This window comes from Schistocerca serialis, chromosome 3, assembly GCF_023864345.2.
Source record: "Schistocerca serialis cubense isolate TAMUIC-IGC-003099 chromosome 3, iqSchSeri2.2, whole genome shotgun sequence".
Classification (NCBI taxonomy): domain Eukaryota; kingdom Metazoa; phylum Arthropoda; class Insecta; order Orthoptera; family Acrididae; genus Schistocerca; species Schistocerca serialis.
The window spans coordinates 746,175,726-746,195,289 of NC_064640.1; the positions used below are offsets into that span (position 1 = coordinate 746,175,726).

At 43.1% G+C, this 19,564-nt stretch overlaps 1 protein-coding gene across 1 annotated transcript in view; it reads left to right on the forward strand.

Moving 5' to 3' along the window:
• Positions 1-19,564, forward strand: part of LOC126471193 (tubulin beta chain-like) — a 99,663-nt gene that overhangs the window by 63,640 nt on the left and 16,459 nt on the right. Inside the window, exons 5-7 of the mRNA XM_050099305.1 lie at positions 1,082-1,281; positions 4,538-4,790; positions 10,767-10,916. Coding sequence (XP_049955262.1) covers positions 1,082-1,281; positions 4,538-4,790; positions 10,767-10,916 — 603 coding nt within the window. The remainder of the gene's footprint in view (positions 1-1,081; positions 1,282-4,537; positions 4,791-10,766; positions 10,917-19,564) is intronic.

Consider the following 19,564-nt stretch of genomic DNA (forward strand, 5'->3'; position numbering starts at 1 on the left):
TACTTAATAAAGTGTGTGCCGTAGTTTGTAACTAATTTACGTTTTCTCTTCTCATATAGTTCAGTAATTGTCGCCCTAACTTCTAATACTTTGTTGCATCATTTTAATCATGGTATTAACTTTTTATTCCTTTTCATCTGCAGTTTTTCTCCATCCGATTTTAATCCCCTTATGTTTTAACTGTGATTTAAATTCTTCCGTTTTACCATTTTGTATTTTTCATGTTCCTCCATGTATTATTTCTATTCATTTTGACTGATTTACTGTAATCCCTACTTTTGCTTGAATCTAAATCTGTGTTATTTTGTCCATACTTCACTTAGTTATACAAACATGTAAAACAGACTCTATCAGCATCCAAAATACGTACGTCTTCCTCCGAAAAATAAATTTGACTACATTGCACAGATAATATAAACGTCTTTTGTTTTGTAACAGTTACGGATTTTGAAACGTTTAAATACCATAATTAAATAATTAAAATAGCGTGTACAAAGATTGCAAATGTAAAGAGAATAATAATGAAAATGATAACAAACTGTAATTAAAATAACAGCAAGGTTAGCAATAAAAAGTAATACTTACCCCAATTAATTGAATAATTATCTAAGTTATTCCAATAAAAGCCTGAAAATACAAATTTTAAAAGCTCTCAACAGGATTCTAACCCAAAACCTTCAACATGTCATGTATGTCTTAATCACTACACTACGCTGCCACTTCAGAAAATAGTATTATACGCAAAATAGTGCGCACATTTGTATCGAACTATTCTTTCGCATTGCAGTTGCTCACCTTTGGGAAAACAGTGATAAATGTTGCCGTTTTTCAAGTAGTATTAATGCATTGTGCCACGCAGCAACTACTGACACTTGCTCATATTGACACGAATAAGCTATTTTCGTTTGATGCACACCACAACGTACGTGTTCAGATGAATGCACAGAAACTACTGTTACAGTACCTGTGTGGCGCCAGTGTTCGCATTGGCGTCTGGGCATTTTTTCTCGCCAGGGGTTAGAACGGCATTTCTCCTTTTTATATATACCTCGAATGTAGCCACACATTGTTCTTTCCGTAGGTGTCGGACACGGTGGTGGAACCGTACAACGCGACCCTGTCAGTGAATAAGCTGGTGGAGATTACAGACCAGACTTACTGCATTGACAATGAGGCACTGTACAACATATGCTTCCGGACGCTGAAGGTGCCTAATCCCAGCTATAGCGACCTCAACCACCTCGTCTCACTCACAATGTCAGGAGTCACAACGTGTCTCAGGTACGACTATTAATAAACAGGAAGAACTGTTAATGGCTGCGATGTCTCATTTTTCTCGTCACGGTTAAAGGTGTGTTCAGCCAAATTTGTATTTCCCTTTTCGCACAGCATAATTCGCAGCACCTGGATAAGAATACTGATTAGACTGTCGAAACAGTACGAAAATGGATACAAACTATGCTGAAAATAAAATAAAGCATTTTTCTCTATCCCCCCTCTCTTTCCCCCCCTCTCTTTCCCCCCCTCTCTTTCCCCCCCTCTCTTTCCCCCCCTCTCTTTCCCCCCCTCTCTTTCCCCCCCTCTCTTTCCCCCCCTCTCTTTCCCCCCCTCTCTTTCCCCCCCTCTCTTTCCCCCCCTCTCTTTCCCCCCCTCTCTTTCCCCCCCTCTCTTTCCCCCCCTCTCTTTCCCCCCCTCTCTTTCCCCCCCTCTCTTTCCCCCCCTCTCTTTCCCCCCCTCTCTTTCCCCCCCTCTCTTTCCCCCCCTCTCTTTCCCCCCCTCTCTTTCCCCCCCTCTCTTTCCCCCCCTCTTTCCCCCCCTCTCTTTCCCCCCCTCTCTTTCCCCCCCTCTCTTTCCCCCCCTCTCTTTCCCCCCCTCTCTTTCCCCCCCTCTCTTTCCCCCCCTCTCTTTCCCCCCCTCTCTTTCCCCCCCTCTCTTTCCCCCCCCCTCTCTTTCCCCCCCCCCTCTCTTTCCCCCCCCTCTCTTTCCCCCCCCCCTCTCTTTCCCCCCCCTCTCTTTCCCCCCCCCTCTCTTTCCCCCCCTCTCTTTCCCCCCCTCTCTTTCCCCCCCTCTCTTTCCCCCCCCTCTCTTTCCCCCCCCTCTCTTTCCCCCCCCTCTCTTTCCCCCCCCTCTCTTTCCCCCCCCTCTCTTTCCCCCCCCTCTCTTTCCCCCCCCTCTCTTTCCCCCCCCTCTCTTTCCCCCCCCTCTCTTTCCCCCCCCTCTCTTTCCCCCCCCTCTCTTTCCCCCCCCTCTCTTTCCCCCCCCTCTCTTTCCCCCCCCTCTCTTTCCCCCCCCTCTCTTTCCCCCCCCTCTCTTTCCCCCCCCTCTCTTTCCCCCCCCTCTCTTTCCCCCCCCTCTCTTTCCCCCCCCTCTCTTTCCCCCCCCCCTCTCTTTCCCCCCCCTCTCTTTCCCCCCCTCTCTTTCCCCCCCTCTCTTTCCCCCCCCCTCTCTTTTCCCCCCCCTCTCTTTTCCCCCCCCTCTCTTTTCCCCCCCCCTCTCTTTCCCCCCCTCTCTTTCCCCCCCTCTTTCCCCCCCTCTCTTTCCCCCCCTCTCTTTCCCCCCCTCTCTTTCCCCCCCTCTCTTTCCCCCCCTCTCTTTCCCCCCCTCTCTTTCCCCCCCTCTCTTTCCCCCCCTCTCTTTCCCCCCCTCTCTTTCCCCCCCTCTCTTTCCCCCCCTCTCTTTCCCCCCCTCTCTTTCCCCCCCTCTCTTTCCCCCCCTCTCTTTCCCCCCCTCTCTTTCCCCCCCTCTCTTTCCCCCCCTCTCTTTCCCCCCCTCTCTTTCCCCCCCTCTCTTTCCCCCCTCTCTTTCCCCCCTCTCTTTCCCCCCTCTCTTTCCCCCCTCTCTTTCCCCCCCTCTCTTTCCCCCCCTCTCTTTCCCCCCCTCTCTTTCCCCCCCTCTCTTTCCCCCCCTCTCTTTCCCCCCCTCTCTTTCCCCCCCTCTCTTTCCCCCCCTCTCTTTCCCCCCCTCTCTTTCCCCCCCTCTCTTTCCCCCCCTCTCTTTCCCCCCCTCTCTTTCCCCCCCTCTCTTTCCCCCCCTCTCTTTCCCCCCCTCTCTTTTCCCCCCTCTCTTTTCCCCCCTCTCTTTTCCCCCCTCTCTTTTCCCCCCTCTCTTTTCCCCCCTCTCTTTCCCCCCCTCTCTTTTCCCCCCCTCTCTTTTCCCCCCCTCTCTTTTCCCCCCCTCTCTTTTCCCCCCCTCTCTTTTCCCCCCCTCTCTTTTCCCCCCCTCTCTTTTCCCCCCCTCTCTTTTCCCCCCCTCTCTTTTCCCCCCCTCTCTCTTTCCCCCCCTCTCTCTTTCCCCCCCTCTCTCTTTCCCCCCCTCTCTCTTTCCCCCCCTCTCTCTTTCCCCCCCTCTCTCTTTCCCCCCCTCTCTCTTTCCCCCCCTCTCTCTTTCCCCCCCCCCTCTCTTTCCCCCCCCCCTCTCTTTCCCCCCCCCCTCTCTTTCCCCCCCCCCTCTCTTTCCCCCCCCCCTCTCTTTCCCCCCCCTCTCTTTCCCCCCCCCTCTCTTTCCCCCCCCCCTCTCTTTCCCCCCCCCCTCTCTTTCCCCCCCCCCTCTCTTTCCCCCCCCCTCTCTTTCCCCCCCCTCTCTTTCCCCCCCCCTCTCTTTCCCCCCCTCTCTCTCCCCCCCTCTCTCTTTCCCCCCCCAAAGGTATTCTCCAACCAATGCCGATGTTACTCCATCATCCTAATTTTATGTTAGTCTTTTCTGACGATAAATCAACGCACTGTTGCTGCTAATGCATCCTTAATTACGTATCCATCTTCGTAGTCTTTTCAAATTTTTCTTGGTTTCTTAGGAAATTTGTATTGGACGTTTCCCACTCACCCTTCTCGATGCATGTATGGCGTGCGATGCATGTATGGCGTGCGATGTAGGACAAAATAGTGCGGTAGGGTGTTCATACATTTCTTGACCCTGGTGTGAAGTGCGAAAATGTAAAAGTAATCGAACATGACATAGGTTAGCGTCGAATACATAGTATCAAGTTTATCCGGCGTCAGTGTTATAATGAATCGATAAAGTACTTTATATTTCCTATGATATATTTATACTTCCAAAATTTGTAAATCGTTTTCACAATGATTGAATTCATTTTCCTGTCCAATAAGGTATGTAGGTAACCAAGCATTACCAGTTAATCATTTCGCAATCAAAAATTTGAAATAGTCTTATGTTGATAGGACACATTAGAGGCATCAAGTAACAGTAAACTTCGAAATAGAGGAATGTGTGTGGTGGTAAAAATTGTAAAGGTGAGCAAGGCTTGAGTACTGTAAGCAGGTTACAGTGAATATACATTGATGAAATTAGAGACGGTCTCCTCAAAAGACGACTAACGGGTTACAGAGCTGCCTCTTAAGATTCTGCTAGTGATACCATTTCACAGAACGTATGACAAATAGGTATCACATATAACGTTGGTCTAGTAAAAGTATATAAACAGTAGAATGATGGTATGCCAACAAATAGGAAAAATGTATAAAGATTATCGCTATTGATGTTTTTCCTTTGGCATATTGATACATCGTTGTCACTTGTACAGGTTCCCTGGGCAGCTGAATGCAGACCTGCGTAAGCTTGCTGTGAACATGGTTCCTTTCCCGCGTCTGCACTTCTTCATGCCAGGCTTCGCTCCGCTTACATCACGCGGTTCACAGCAATACCGCGCGCTCACCGTGTCGGAGCTCACACAGCAAATGTTTGACGCCAAGAACATGATGGCCGCCTGTGATCCAAAGCACGGGCGATACCTCACCGTTGCCGCGATCTTCCGCGGTCGCATGTCCGTAAAGGAGGTAAGTTACGGGCTCTTCTAAGTGTATGTAAACCTAAAAAGTTGAGACAAATAACAAATTTAAACCGACATGTTGATAACAGAAAACATATTTCAGCCTTTGATTGTTTTGAGAAACAGGTGAAACACGCTGCTGCTGTTGTGCTTTCGTCGACCATCTCGTCACGTTTTGCATTGGTACTCACCTGTTAAGGCATGTGTACGCGAGTGCTTATGTTTGCAGGCATTTTTACGTCGGATTCCCTTTGCGCAATTACTAGCTCCCTACTATAGAAGTCAATCGTATATTCCCTCGACTGGTCAATTTTCCATGGGTGGCGTTCATTCACAAACTTAAAAAGATCTCACTGTCAGTATTAACTTTCTAAATTACTTACAAAATTGGCAGTTCCGGTTTCTGGAACATAGCTCAACAGAACATGTCAACTAACATTTATGCTCTTATTCATAAAATAGTCTGTACTGCTGTAAAATTCAGAGCTGAGCTGAGCAGAGCGTGGCAAATTGATTATACTTCTGCCTTCTAAAATGTATAGTACGATCTGGCTGTAAGTAATACAATTGACAATGATCGTTAACTGTTGAATGGAGCAAACTACCACAATACGCTTAAATCAGACAGCGACTGCAGCTGCTGTGAATGTGTGGTGTAGTGAGGGAAATTCACTCTGAAGATTCCTTGTGCTGGTGCTCCGAAATGCTCATCAAGCACATGGAGAAATTTCGAATTCAGTGGCCAGCATGGCTCTGCATCGTGTTCAACGATTGACGTCCATATCCTCGTTCGGATCAACTTCGCGCCCAGACTCATTGGTCAAAGCTCAAATACACTTACCTCCAACATGACACAAGATTACACTTCTCTGCTCCACGGCACCCGAAGGAATTCTGCTAATCTCGTCCACGACAGAAAACTGAGTCCCCACTTTCTCAAACGTTATGCAAGTCCACGAACACGACGTGTGAATTATGTGTCAAAACGTTAAGAACCACCAATCGAAAATGGTAGTGCTCTCTTGCACCAATTACACATCACCCCTTGTACTGTACAGCCTTCTTCCAAAAGCTGGGGAAAAACTATATCCCCATGCTAGCATATCTCGAGGCATCGAACATGAGTTCACTGTAAAGTTTCCTGACGTCACGATCGGTGTCCGTAGACACACCTATTTTGCGTGCACGGGAAACAGTGGCATCGGCAAAACGCAACAGCCCTCCGAGAGAGACAGCGTCAGGCGTACAGCAGAGCCGCCCCATTTCGGATATTTCGGGGACATGTTTTCACATGTCCAGCTAATAACGGTCATGGAATGAACATATCCTTGGCCAAGAGAAATTGTCAGTGCATCGGCTTTTTGCAGCTCGGCGAAAGCAGTCGTCAAGAGTTCTGCCTCTGGCCTATGGAACAATACGCTGTGGCGCGCTCTGGGCTCACCGCTTGCCGTAGGCAGTGGACCTCCCATCACCCATCACCTCTCCAGTGCCTTAAGCCATGTCCTCTGCCTCTGCTTCCGCTGTGCTGACCAGTCGCCCTTCACTCTGTCGATACCTATTCTCAAGACCCATTGTGTTCTCCGAAGTGGAATCAGTAAACTCATCTGCCACAGCCATGGCTTCCGACAAAGCAAGCGCTCAGTTCCATCAGCTCTAATAACTTCACGCATCTAACTAACATTTAATTCAGGGTTACAATCACAGACAACTCTCTTTAGTAGCCTCATTGACCATAGAGCCTTCCTAACCTAATGAAAGTACCTTAAATGTATGTGTCTGCTTGAATGAACAATTAAAGCGGAAGAAAGGCAGGACCGAAAGACTTGCCGTCTTTAAATTTTTCTGTATGTTGTGTAGTTTTTGCAGTGTCGTTTTCTGAAACAGAGGTACTTACGAAGAACATTGTATCATTTCCATCGTCATATTACAAGCTACCAAGATTACATTCGATATAGTCATCAAGGTAACAAATTAACGCAGTGTAGTGTTCTAAATCTTAATGAGATTTAAGGGAAGGAAGTGGTAGTTTGAAGTGGTATGACGTAGCAAAACTGAGGACGCCAGTAATAACGTGTCAGATTAGTTCATGTATTCACAACTGCCAACAAACCTGCCAACAAACCTGCCAGTAATTGACCTAGTCCCGTTTTCGCTTAATGTGGGCACATTTTCACAGCTGTGAAATCCACCAATGAAGATGGGCCATAGAACATGTGTACATGTGATGCTCTTAAAAATGACATGCGGAGGCATGTAAGTGTCAGTAATTTGTCGTTTCATATTGTAGCTGCCATTTGCGTGAGGCCATGTGAATTAATTGATGAAATTCTATATGTATAATGTCCACTACAAATGACGAAAGGCTGAAATAGCTTCCGGAGATTCTATAAACATAATTTGAAGTCAACATTGTCCACAACCATCGTTCCAGTTTAAACTGAAATGAACAAAAATGCTGTATCGTCATAATCGTAAACAGCACGAAGCGTTCCTAATGTGATTTTCCACAATGATATGTTAGATGCTGCACAGGGTTTTCGCGATATAGATAGTAAATCGAAAAATTGCTGTCTATCGCAGAGTTAATGGATTTCTCTAAACCTTCCCCCCCACCCCCACCCCCAAACTCGGCTAATGTGAAAACTAATCTCCCAGATCTCCCAGGATGGTGAGAGAAACGTCGTTCCCCTATCATCTACTGCTCTTAACGTGATGCTGCTACTTAGAATAGCATTTCAGCAATCTTGGCAGACAACAGCTACTGGCTCATTAAAACTGTTTTGGTCTCTGTAGGAACGGATTGGCTTAGGGCGATATGGATTCCACTGAACATAAAACTGCGTTACTCATACACAGATTAAACAAGTGTGGCAGGGGCCTTCGTAGTCCAGTGAAAAATTACCAACGAGTGTTGCACGATGCGCAAATACTTCATTTTTGCTGTGTTTCTGTTGATAATGATTTGCTTACGTAACTGGTGACTCGGGTAAATGCGGAACCAAAAGGCTAAAACCAACACCTAAAAGTAAAGAGTTTCTAAGCTTATATCAAAGTTCTATCCTCGTTAATAAGTAACAAAGGCAGATCCACCAATCCATCTCTAACGTCTAGCTGTCCCAGAAGCATGTGTCTATCCCAAACGCGATTGCGAAGTGCATTTCACTAATTGTAAAATATTCAAAGAACAGCAATCAGGTCATACGGCGAATGTCCCAGTATGTGGTCTGATTGAGACAAGTATATTATTGTTTAAATCATCGCTCGTATGGTCAGTCTGTCTTACCTCTACCTTTCTCAGCTGTTACTTACTAACGATAATTGTGATTAGATCTTAATCATGTTTATTCCTATCACATCGCTAATTTACTGGAGCGGTTTGGCCAACAGAACTTACCTCCCACTCCTGGCGAACCACTGTCTAACGTCCCCCGCTGCATGAGGATGAAGGATTCGTCAGAGCCAGGGGTCTGTCTGGTATGAACTCTTGCAATACTAGCAAAGAAGACAGCAGACCACCGGCTAAGTACGATCAGCGAACTTCTACTGTCTTTACCTGGAGTACTGAAAATCGGCTTCCACTTAGTGTCATTCAAATATCAAATTTTTAAAGTGCATGGGACACCTGTACCCTTAATATTATGCATGTATAGAGCTACCACAAAATGTCTTTCATATGAGCCGACAACCAAACAAATGTATATGGTCGTAATTTGGATGTAAAAATAGGCGCTATAACTACCTCAAGTACTATAGGCAAAGACAGTGTGAATGACATGGTGAGTGAATCTTAGAATAATTTGTAAAGTGCTAAATCGAAAATATTTTGTAGAAACAGCATATACAGGTATGATGCATCTCTTCATGCTAGACTAACCCATGCAAGTATATCTTATCTGCATAACTACTGCAATCCACATCAGTTTGAATCTGCAGTTTTATTTATTCCGTGATCTTCCACTACAGCTTCTACACTCCTTTTTTTCCCCTCCTGCATCAAACTAAAAATTTTTTGATGCATTACTATTTGTCCCATTAACCGATTCTTTTAGTCAAGCAAGAAATTTAGTTTCCCCCGATTTGATTAGTGTACATTATTGGTTACTTGATCTACCCATATAATCTTCAGCATTCTTCTGTAGCACCACATTAAACACGCTGACTGCCACAAGGCCACATTTGGCGCTCCAGGGCCGCTGACAGCGCGCCCACCAATGGCCTCTTGGCAGTCAATGTCCTGAATGTGGCGCTACAGAAGAATGCTGAAGATTATATGGGTAGATCGAGTAACTAATAATGCAATTAATCAAATTGGGGGAAACTAAATTTAAGAGTTAACTTGCCTAAAAGAAAGAAACGTTGATCAGAGACATGCTGAGGCGTGCCCGCTGCCGGCGGCAGTCAACATGTTAACGAGCTGTGTTCTTTACACGTCACTTCCTTTACAGGTTGAACTCACGTCAAATATCTTCTGGAAAGGAAAATAATTTCTAATTTTGAAATTGGTTTTAGGTGTAGACAAATTTCTTTCCGAAATGCTTTCCTTGCTACAGCCATTTCGTATTTTCTATGATCTATAATTCAACCAACATCAGTTACTTAGCTGCCAAAATAGCAAACCCCATTTTTTAATCCTATTCCCTCAGCGTCACTTCATTAAATGTTATACCACTTCCTTTGTTTCACTTTTATTGATGATCATATTATAATTACCCTTTCTAGGCACTATGCATTCTGTTCAAACTGCCGTTCAGTCGCTAGCCTTAATTGACAAAATTACAGGCTCATTAGAAAATCTGTTTCCATTTCTTCTCCTTCAACTTTAATTGCCTCTCCAAAATTCTCCTTGATTTCCTCTACTTGCTCCATGTGCGCATTAAATATTGTGAAGACTACCTTCTCTCTCTCTCTCTCTCTCTCTCTCTCTCTCTCTCTCTCTCTCTCTCTCTGCAACTGCAGCCTGATTTCTGTGCAAGTTAATGACATTTCGCTTTCTATCTTTCAACTGAGCTGCCTTCATAATTTAAAAATTTATTCCAGTCAATATTGTAAATCAACAAATGCCATAAACGTAGATTCGCCTTTCTTCAACCTATCGTTCAAGAAAGTCGGCAAGTATAGCGCTACGAACTTCCAAATTTCTCTCGATAGCCTAAATTATCTCAGAGGATACCTTCAACCACTGTTTCTATTCAGCTTTAAATAATTGCTTTTGCAACTATGGCTTGCTGTACTGGTTGTACTTTCGTCAACGTAATATCGATGCATTTTCTCAGTACATAAGCTGTTCAAAGCCTGTTGTCTTCCATTTTCATTAGGTATTAGGGCATATACTGAATGCTGATACAGCATGGACGTATTACATCAAGGTGAACTGTTAAGACGCATTTACCGTGTACAGATAACCACAGCACGAGTGACAGTAATTTGTACTTGCGACATACAACCTGACACAGGATGCGCACACGTAAATGCTCAGATATCTCCTACATATATTCTAGTGCACATCAAACAACTGACGTATGAAACAAAATTAGATACATATTTGCGAAATGTCTTGGAGTTCAATCAAAAAAGTCTCTACTTTCCACTCTAGAAATATTTTTTCTATTTGCTATTTCGCATTTTTTGGGCAAAAATTTGTTTACTCTGGCATAGCACTTTCAGGCGATTTTTAAAAAATTTATTCGAAAATTATAATTCGATATTTATTAACGAACATCTCCATTTAATAATTCAGAATTTTATTGAGAGTACGTAAAATTTGCTGATAGCCAGATCATAACCAACGTCTTAAAAATAACGAGACTGGTAACCTATCGGATCTCAAAATTGTATACTTAAGAAGGAAATCGAAGACCATCTTCCAAGGTGATCTTGTCAGTGTTATAATGGACTTGTTATTCTGCCAAATTGACACTATTAACACAAGTTTATGTAGAACATACGCTGTTGTCCCAGTGAAAGCACCCGAAATTGTTTACAGGTGGACGAGCAGATGCTGAGCATGCAGAACAAGAACAGCAACTGCTTCGCAGAGTGGATCCCTAACAACGTGAAGACGGCCGTGTGCGACATTCCGCCCAAGGGCCTCAGCATGTCCTCTACGTTCATCGGCAACACAACGGCCATACAGGTAAAAAAATGAACTAAAACGGTGTGTCCAAAGCACGCTGAAAACTAATACTCACAAAGTGGTCCATATTAAATAAAAAGAGTGCAAATATTGTTAACGAAGTGCGAAATCCATTCGCTTATAGCGCACTGCAACGTGGCGGACGGCAGCTTCATGTAAGTCATATAACCGCCCCACCACTTTACTCGCATACTTTAACACTGGAATACCTCTGATAGTAAAATCTCATAGGCTCGATGCATACGAACGAGTCAGCAATGTGCTCGGAACGTCAGATATTGTTTCGGTACATGCAGGGCCTCATAATACCGGTAATCCCGCAGTAACAGTAGTTTGTATGGCAACGGGTATGGACGCATGCAGAAGAAAGCAAATAGATAATGCTCTCCCCCGGGATCTAGTCATTTGCTGGTTATAGCAATTCCACGTTTTTAACACGTACAGTCATAGACAAAAAAAACTGACGGCCGGTCGGCCGGCCGCCACAGAGACCAAGTCAGAGTCGTTCACTTCAGGTGGCCAATAAAACTGACCGCCTCTGACAATGCTAAGTCCGGCCATCTGCACAATATGGCAACGCTAAAAGATGCGGAAGTTTCAGGAGGAAGTGTTGTGTATTTAGGAGATACTCTGCCGTTGTGTTAACTCGTGGGCTAGTGGATCCTGCATTCTAAACTTAGTCGTCTAAAGTTATGAATATCGAAGATAACTCGCATCACATTTTGCCCACTTGTAATAAAAAATACTTTCAGAAACAATTACGCAGGACAGCTCGTGGTTGCGTCGCTATCAATGCAGCCTATGCTCGAACGTTTCCTCGCGATGCATCAGCAACCGGTCACCGGCCAGACGCCACCCGCCGCCTGAAATCGGCCGCCGCCAAGTTGAACGCGGCGCCACGCTGTCTGTGTATGCATCAACCGTCATTTTCGAATTTGGAGTTCTAGTTGTCATCTTGCAGTTAAGCATTGGATTTTGCACACTTCAAAATCATAAACTACCGTTAAGTATTGTAAAATTAGGTCGCAAGTGGAAAGAGGTGTAACATCTGCAACACAATACTTACTTTAGGTATAACAGAGGGGTGAATGCAGAACAAGTAGCTCGAAAGATTTGAACTGTATGTGGTGCGAATGCTTTTGGGAAATATGCGCCGGAAAAAGATATTCTTGTTTCAACAAAGATCTTTCTAGCATGATTGATTTTCCATATTAAGAAAGTCTTGACTACTGATAAAGTGATGAATTACCATATAACCACCATACGACATTTGCATTCAACAGGCAATCTTCAGAAGTTTGGTGTAGGAATCCTGCACGCTCTAATTCGAAACAACTGAAATCAACGAAGTAACTATTAGTGCAGTTTTGCTTGATCATCATCAGGTCGCTCATTGCACATTCCTATGCAAAACTCTTACTGGTGACGAGTTATGAAGCCTTTATCGTTAACTTCCTAACAAGAAATGAAAAGCTGAGCCCCCAAAAGACGTAAACTTGGGAAGAGAGTAGTGTGAACATAATACTTTCCATCTGGTAGCTCCAAAAGTGCAGTTTGCTCTACGAATTCTTCCCCAAGGGTGTGTCCATCATAGCTGGAATTTGTTGCCAACAATTGACACCTTTCGATCGCAGTGTAAGAAAATCGACTGACAAAACATAACCGCATGTGCTAATGCATGATAACGCACTCTGTTAATTTGAGACAGAAAACTATCCAGGAGATTGATAGGGAAGTCATTTCTCAGGAACTTGTATCGATGGGAAGTCATCTCTCAGGCACTTGTCCCTCTCATCGTATACTCGTAAAATTTTACCTTTCCCGCTCTTCATCGATCAACCGTCAAGGCAATTCATTTCTAGACGAAAATGCTCTTTAAATTACACTGGTTTAATAACTTTGTTAGAACCAGTAAGTTTCTACAGACGTAGAATTTGGAAACAACTTCAGCGTTGTTATACTGTGAAAGGATATACTGTTGCTGATATAACTGCGTTTTCCATTACTTTATTGAAGACAACTGTAATCATCAAAGAGAAAGTAAATATTCACTTCACTAATACAAATTAAATTCAACTTACTACGGAAACATCACGACGGCAGTCTACCTTAATAAAGCATTACATGCCTGTAAGACGACTGTGCCTATTTTAACACAAATTAATAGGATATTACCGACTTTTGATCTCGAAAAGGTCTCTATTTACTTCATGTCTTGTATCATACTCAAATATTATGAAAATGCGGCGGATCATAGGTAGAATTATGTTTTCACAGCAACAAAAAATGTCGGCAGAAAATAAGAGTGGTATTACGAATTTTTCAGTACCATAAGGTTTTCGTTCTGACACTAAGGGGCACTGAAAGTAGCAAGACGAATTTTCTCGAGCGTTCTTAAGATTTCCTTAATGAGTTTCTATCTGCCTGCTTGTAGCTCTGCCACAAAAGAATTAAAAGTACGGCTTTCAGTGAGACTCGAAAGGCGAACGAAAACGGCTTGTAATCGGCAGACAAGCACGTTACCTCGGAGCTAGCGAAAAGGTGCGCCGTCTGTGAGTTACTTATCGGCACAGTAGCCGCTATGACAGATAAGTCGCAACATTTGAGACGAGAGTAGTTGTACTTCCCGTTTCCAACGACTTTCGTGGACTCAAAAGCATTAACTGATATCCTTATATCACTTCTCAAGATAAAACACATGATTCAATTGAAACGACAGCATAATATCAAGTGCATTTAGCGAGGTAGTTCTGTGCCATCACGGAAGTAACTCGTCTGTCGCAGAGTTGCCAAACATAGACTGCGTTGTTGCCAAGTTTCAGTTATACGCTCAGGAAGGATACCAGCTGATGCGTTCTGAGAGTGACATCGGAAGTGGCTATAGCTTCGTCTTAAAGTTGTGGCTCGCAAGGGCCGGAATATACTCATAATATTTCAATGAGTCTTATTCGCATTTCTGTAGCTAGGTTTAGGGGCTGGAGTGGAATTACCTATAATACATCGAAGCACTGAATGCAAAGGAAACGTCATAAATAAATAACTGCGACGATTATTTGTGTTTTACTGTCTTAATCGGACCGAAACCTTGAAAGCGTAATCACCAGACGCGACTCACAATTTTGGAGCTTCTCCATTGTTTGAGTTGACAACGTATCTTTGCTATATAATATTGTTATTGAGATCACTGTCAGTGGCACATCTGCCAGAAGACAGGCATGACCTGGCTGCTTTTTGTCAGCTTTTCTGGCGTATATTCTCCCGTTGCTCGAAACGTGAAGACTTAAGGTAAATTCGAATATTCCATATAGCGAAAATCTGATGTTTCTTTTCTTCCAGCTCTAACATTAAAAAAACAGGTTGCAATAAGCAGCAGGAAAGCGCCTGTGAACCAATAATTAATAATGCAGTCATAATTAGTGGAATCTGACAAACTCCATCTGTCATCTGATCATTGTGAAAAACTTTTTTCATCTGCACAGCACCACAATATGAACTCAAGGGTTTCGTACGATTCCTATACTTAATTTCGTTGTGATCGTTTTCAATGACATGAGAGGAGAGGCAAAACCATCTGACTTGAAACACACTTTTTCCAGTGGGATTGGAATATTTGGCTACAGTTGCAGTAGCACTTCCAGTGTGGTATCAAGAATGTGACCAATCATTCACTGCTGTAGTATAGGCTAGGACAGAAAGAAGCAGGTTTCCCACAAAGTAAACGGAGAGACCCTGTCGCTGTCACTTATTAAACATGAATGGTTCAGAAAATTTCAAATATATCTAGTGAAATGAGTAGGTTAATGCAGCTCCAGTCCGTCATTATCACTGAGTCGCCAAACATTTTTGAAGATAGGGTGTGTGTGTGTGTGTGTGTGTGTGTGTGTGTGTGTGTGTGTGTGTGTGTGTGTGTGTGTGTGTGTGTGTACTTTGTGACATGTCCGAAAGAACGGACACCACACATATTTGCATATGCAGGGTTTTTCAGGAGGAATAGTAGATATTTTAGCAGGTGGTGGTATAGACGAATTGCATAAAAGAATTCCATACAAATGGGTCCATTTTTATTGAGTACAGAGATACAGCTGTTAGTACGTAACCCTAAAAAACTCAAAGCAAAGGCAATTGAGGACGTTCAAAGTTTATTTTCAAAAAATTCTCCCCCAACTTCAATCCAATTTTGACTTCTCTTGATAGCACCAAGTGTAGCTCTTCTGAGGTCGTCTTTGCGTTCTTTTATGAGGGCTGCACTATTCTTAATCCGAACGATCAAATCGGCTCTTGAGTTAACTTTTACTTTGTATATTTCACCTTTTAACCATCCCCACAGGCAAAAATCAAAAGAAATAAGGTCTGGGGGCCTCAGTAGCCAAGGAAAGTGGCCATATCTACTGATCCATCTTCCGGAAAATGTTAGGGTTGGATTGTCACCTGACGACTAGAATGTGCAAGAGCCCCGTCATGCTGGAGGAACATAAGCATTCTTGCAGCAAAAGGAACCTCTTCCAATAATGCTGGAATCTCATTTTCAAGGAATTGTAGCCAACGGGTTCTTGTAAGGACCAACAAATGAAACGAAAATGCATTGACCCCAGCTGTATGTACTCAAATATTGGACACATGTTGTATGGCATTTTTCTGCGATTCATCTGTACTACCACGTCCTACAATATTTACTATTCTCCTGAAACATACTGTATAATTATTCAGGTCTCGACGGAACCTCGAAAGTTTTTAGTGCTAGACGCACGTCGTCATCCGAAACCTCGCCGGAATACAGAGTAGCTGCAGGCGAATGGAACAATTGATGGATTGGGGGGGGTGGGGGGTGGGAGAGGGAGGGTACCGCGTATGTGGTATGCGGCAAAGATGAGAATTTTCATCAGACGAGGAGAGTGTATAGATAGGTCCTGCAGGCATCTTGGACGTTGTGTCCCGATAGTGCAATGGTCAGCGCTTCTGCCTAGTCAGCCGGAGATCCAGGTTCGAACCCCTTGCGATCACGCGTTTTCATCTGCCGCCGCTGCTGTATTTCAACGCCCTGTGACTGTGTGGAGGTCTGTCCTTCGATATTTAAGATGAAATTGTTTTTTGGGGCAATACTGTGATTTGTGAACATTTGTCCATTATTGTGGCGCATATTTAGTCAAGTAATGAATGGTAAGAATACAAGCATTTACGAACAGTCAAAGCAGGAAGCAGCTGATCACTTAACGAAGTGCAACATAGTCATTTCAGTTCCATAGCTGATGGTAATATTTGTCAAGCAATTTTCTGTAGAATTAATGTAGCACCTACACGATTCTCTCTGTAGTCGTACTGTATCATTAGCAGCCTGTGAATGGAGTACTATGTTCGTTAAATCAGATTACTCAAGCTGATGCCCAATAAAGAGAAGCGACGACGCCACCATTAACGTTACTATAAGCAGTAACACCATACATCCACTGCAACCCAGACCATTATCATGCAGTTGTTACTCGCAGTGATTACAAGTCGCTGATGTTCGTCAAGAATAGCGTAAAGCGCTTCGTGAATGTGAAGTTCCATTTGTATTACGCGTAGGACAGAGAGAATCCTAAATAACAGTAAGAGATTACCCAGAGAAGTAAGAGTCCACGTATTGTCTCAAGTTGTTGCAGTTTGATATTAATGTAGTTCCCGATGGTTTCACACTAACGGTATCTTTTGGCTATCTGAGTACTGATATGGGAATTATCAAAGTGATTCCTAGAACACTCAACTACCTTAACACCTCATTTTGGAGTGAATATGACTAGGAAAGCGACGTTAGTTTGGCGTTTCCGTCCGTCTCCTGACGACTTACGAATGAAGTCTGAAGTGCACTCACAGTTGTCTGCCGCATGAATTCTGTAAAGCATTTCTGAATACAGACATGTGCAAATATCTTCACTGCTCTAGGGAAACTCGTCTTCGTTGAATTTTTTCCATATCGTAATTAGCACAGTAACATAAGGCTCATTCTGTTGAACTTGATGCCCACAAATCCTTATATAAGAATCTGCGAGCGGTAATAATGTATGAAACAGACTGTTGGACAGAAAATAGAGCGCTCCCTGCTTTTTGCGTTTCCGATAGGGTCTACGATAAGACTCTGGTGCCATTCTATGCTTCAGAACACTTCATACTAAAACAAAAGCTATTGTATGAGAAGAGGAAATGACTTATATGCTTCTCAGAAACTTTAGTTTTTCATTTTCTCACTTCATACTAAAACAAGGGCATTGATATGAGAGGAGGAAATGAAATACTCTTCCAAGACATAATCTTTCCTTGTGTGTTACTACTGCGTGCATGAAAGCTCTGCAGTTAATTTTTGTGTATTGGATAATTTTGATATCACCTCACATTACTTTGGGAGAAGGTACCTATTTTCTTTGGATCCAAATAGTGGAGATTTCCTCACTGGTTAATATTCTGATGACTAATGACATGATACCCGTTCCAGTTGCTCCGTGGCATCTGTGAGTAGATTGTCACGCTGGTTACTATAAGAACATGCGGGCAGTGATGTCCGCTCACTGCAGTCAGAGCCAAGGTGATGTCTTTATGTTTACGGCCAAGCGTCTGCTGCAGTGTCCACGCTCAGCCAACATAAACAAATCACGGTGGCACTGGGTGAGATTTTTCATTTACTTTGCATTGTAAGAATTGTGAGGAGGAGACTGAAAGTAAATGGACTTGTACGCTAAAGAGCTGCGACAAATCAAAGCTTGCCCGACTATCAGTTAATTGTCCACATGGGTTTTGTGGACGAATATACCTTCAGTAACCAACCCAACCACCATCATTACGTAAGATTTCTCGAAGGCGTCAGGGCATTGATTCCATTAAGGTCCTCGATAATGTAGCGTGATGGTTTACTTCCCACCATACGTTTTTTATATTCGACCAAAGGTCGCGTACATTTGTAGGTCCACATAGCAATGACTTCGTTACCTCTGTCCACATATTCTCTATCGGGTTGACCGTGGAACAAACGGCAACAGCTTTATCCTCTCTTGGCCCTGAAATCAATCTTGCACTGCTCTGCTCTGGCGGAGGGGGCTCTGCTCCTGTAAATAAACTGTTATCTCGTTACTTCATATATTTATATTTAAATAAGGTATTTGTAATAAGCACATTGTATTAGTATTTTCCATAGTGTTTAAGAATGCAGGCCCTGTCATAGATAAGAAATCTAGATTCAATAGTCTGATTAGGAATGTGGTTTATCGAATCAATCATGTGATGAGAGTCGTAGTCGGAAATCCACATTAAGACTGACTGGCTGAATCCGATTAGAACGATCTGGCATCGAACTGAAACTACAGAAATGGGATAATTTGAACGTCTGTATTTCAACAACGCTGCGCTCATAAATTCCTTTGGTGGAGTAACAGGTAACAACTGTCTAAGAAAAAGTGAGGAATATGTCTACTAGCAGCAACGTAACGTAATTATAACCTATATTTATGTGATGCAAATATTGAATCGAACAATATACATCTATTTCAGTGGTAGGAAGACACACCATATTAAATTTGCTGATGACAATAATAATAATAATAATAATAATAATAATAATAATAATAATAATAATAATAATAACCCCGTGGAGGCCCGGGAAAAGAATCGGCCTCCGGTATGTTCTGTCAGTCGTAAAAGGCGACGAAAAGAACAAACCACTAATAGGGCTAACCCCCCTTTTAGTGTGATTACTTGGTTCAGGACAGAACTAAACAAGCCTCGGACAAGCGCCGTCATGGTCGGGGACGACGCTTGAACCCTATGCCCGCCCACAATGGTAACAACACTGCTAGCCAACTGGAAAATGATTTAAATCCAAATAGAGGTGTTTTGCAGGATATGCTTCCTGCAACCACCCTAGAAGGAAAACAAAGACAGAGGATGAGATGGTCAGATGAAGTTAATCGACACCTCATGTTCTGTTATTACCAAGCAACAAACCTAGGAACCAACACAACTGGATACAGATCACAAGTATACACAACATTTATTACCTGATACCCGGAATTAAAATTTTTAACAGAACAACGACTAGCTGATCAGATCCGTGTAATAATAAAAAATAACAGGATACCCCAGTCAGAATTAGAAAACATCAAACAACAAGTACAAGAAATACTGGAACAAAAAGAAAATACAGTAATGGACTCAAACATCCCAGAGCAAACAAACAAAGAACAACATGCACCAATTAAACAATCAGAGGAAAACGAAATCTTAAGACAGCCACCAGAACAAGCACAAATAGAACACGAAGTGACACAGATGTTAGATATACAAGAAAAATTTCAGCTAACATATATAGAATACAAAGACACAAATACAGACATTAGACCATTCTTGCGTAGACCACCAAATAACCCACAAGTAGAAACAACAATAAAAACTATCAACACAATCATACACAACAAAATAAATGAAAACACAACTATGGAAGAGTTACAACTACTGGTTTATATAGGAGCACTCACTACACTAAATATACACACTAGGCAGAGATCAGAACCAACCAACACACAGAAGAAACCCACAAAACCAGCATGGCAACACAGGCTACAGATCAAAATAGAAAAACTGAGAAAAGACATCGGACAGCTAACACAATTTATAAGAAATGAAAT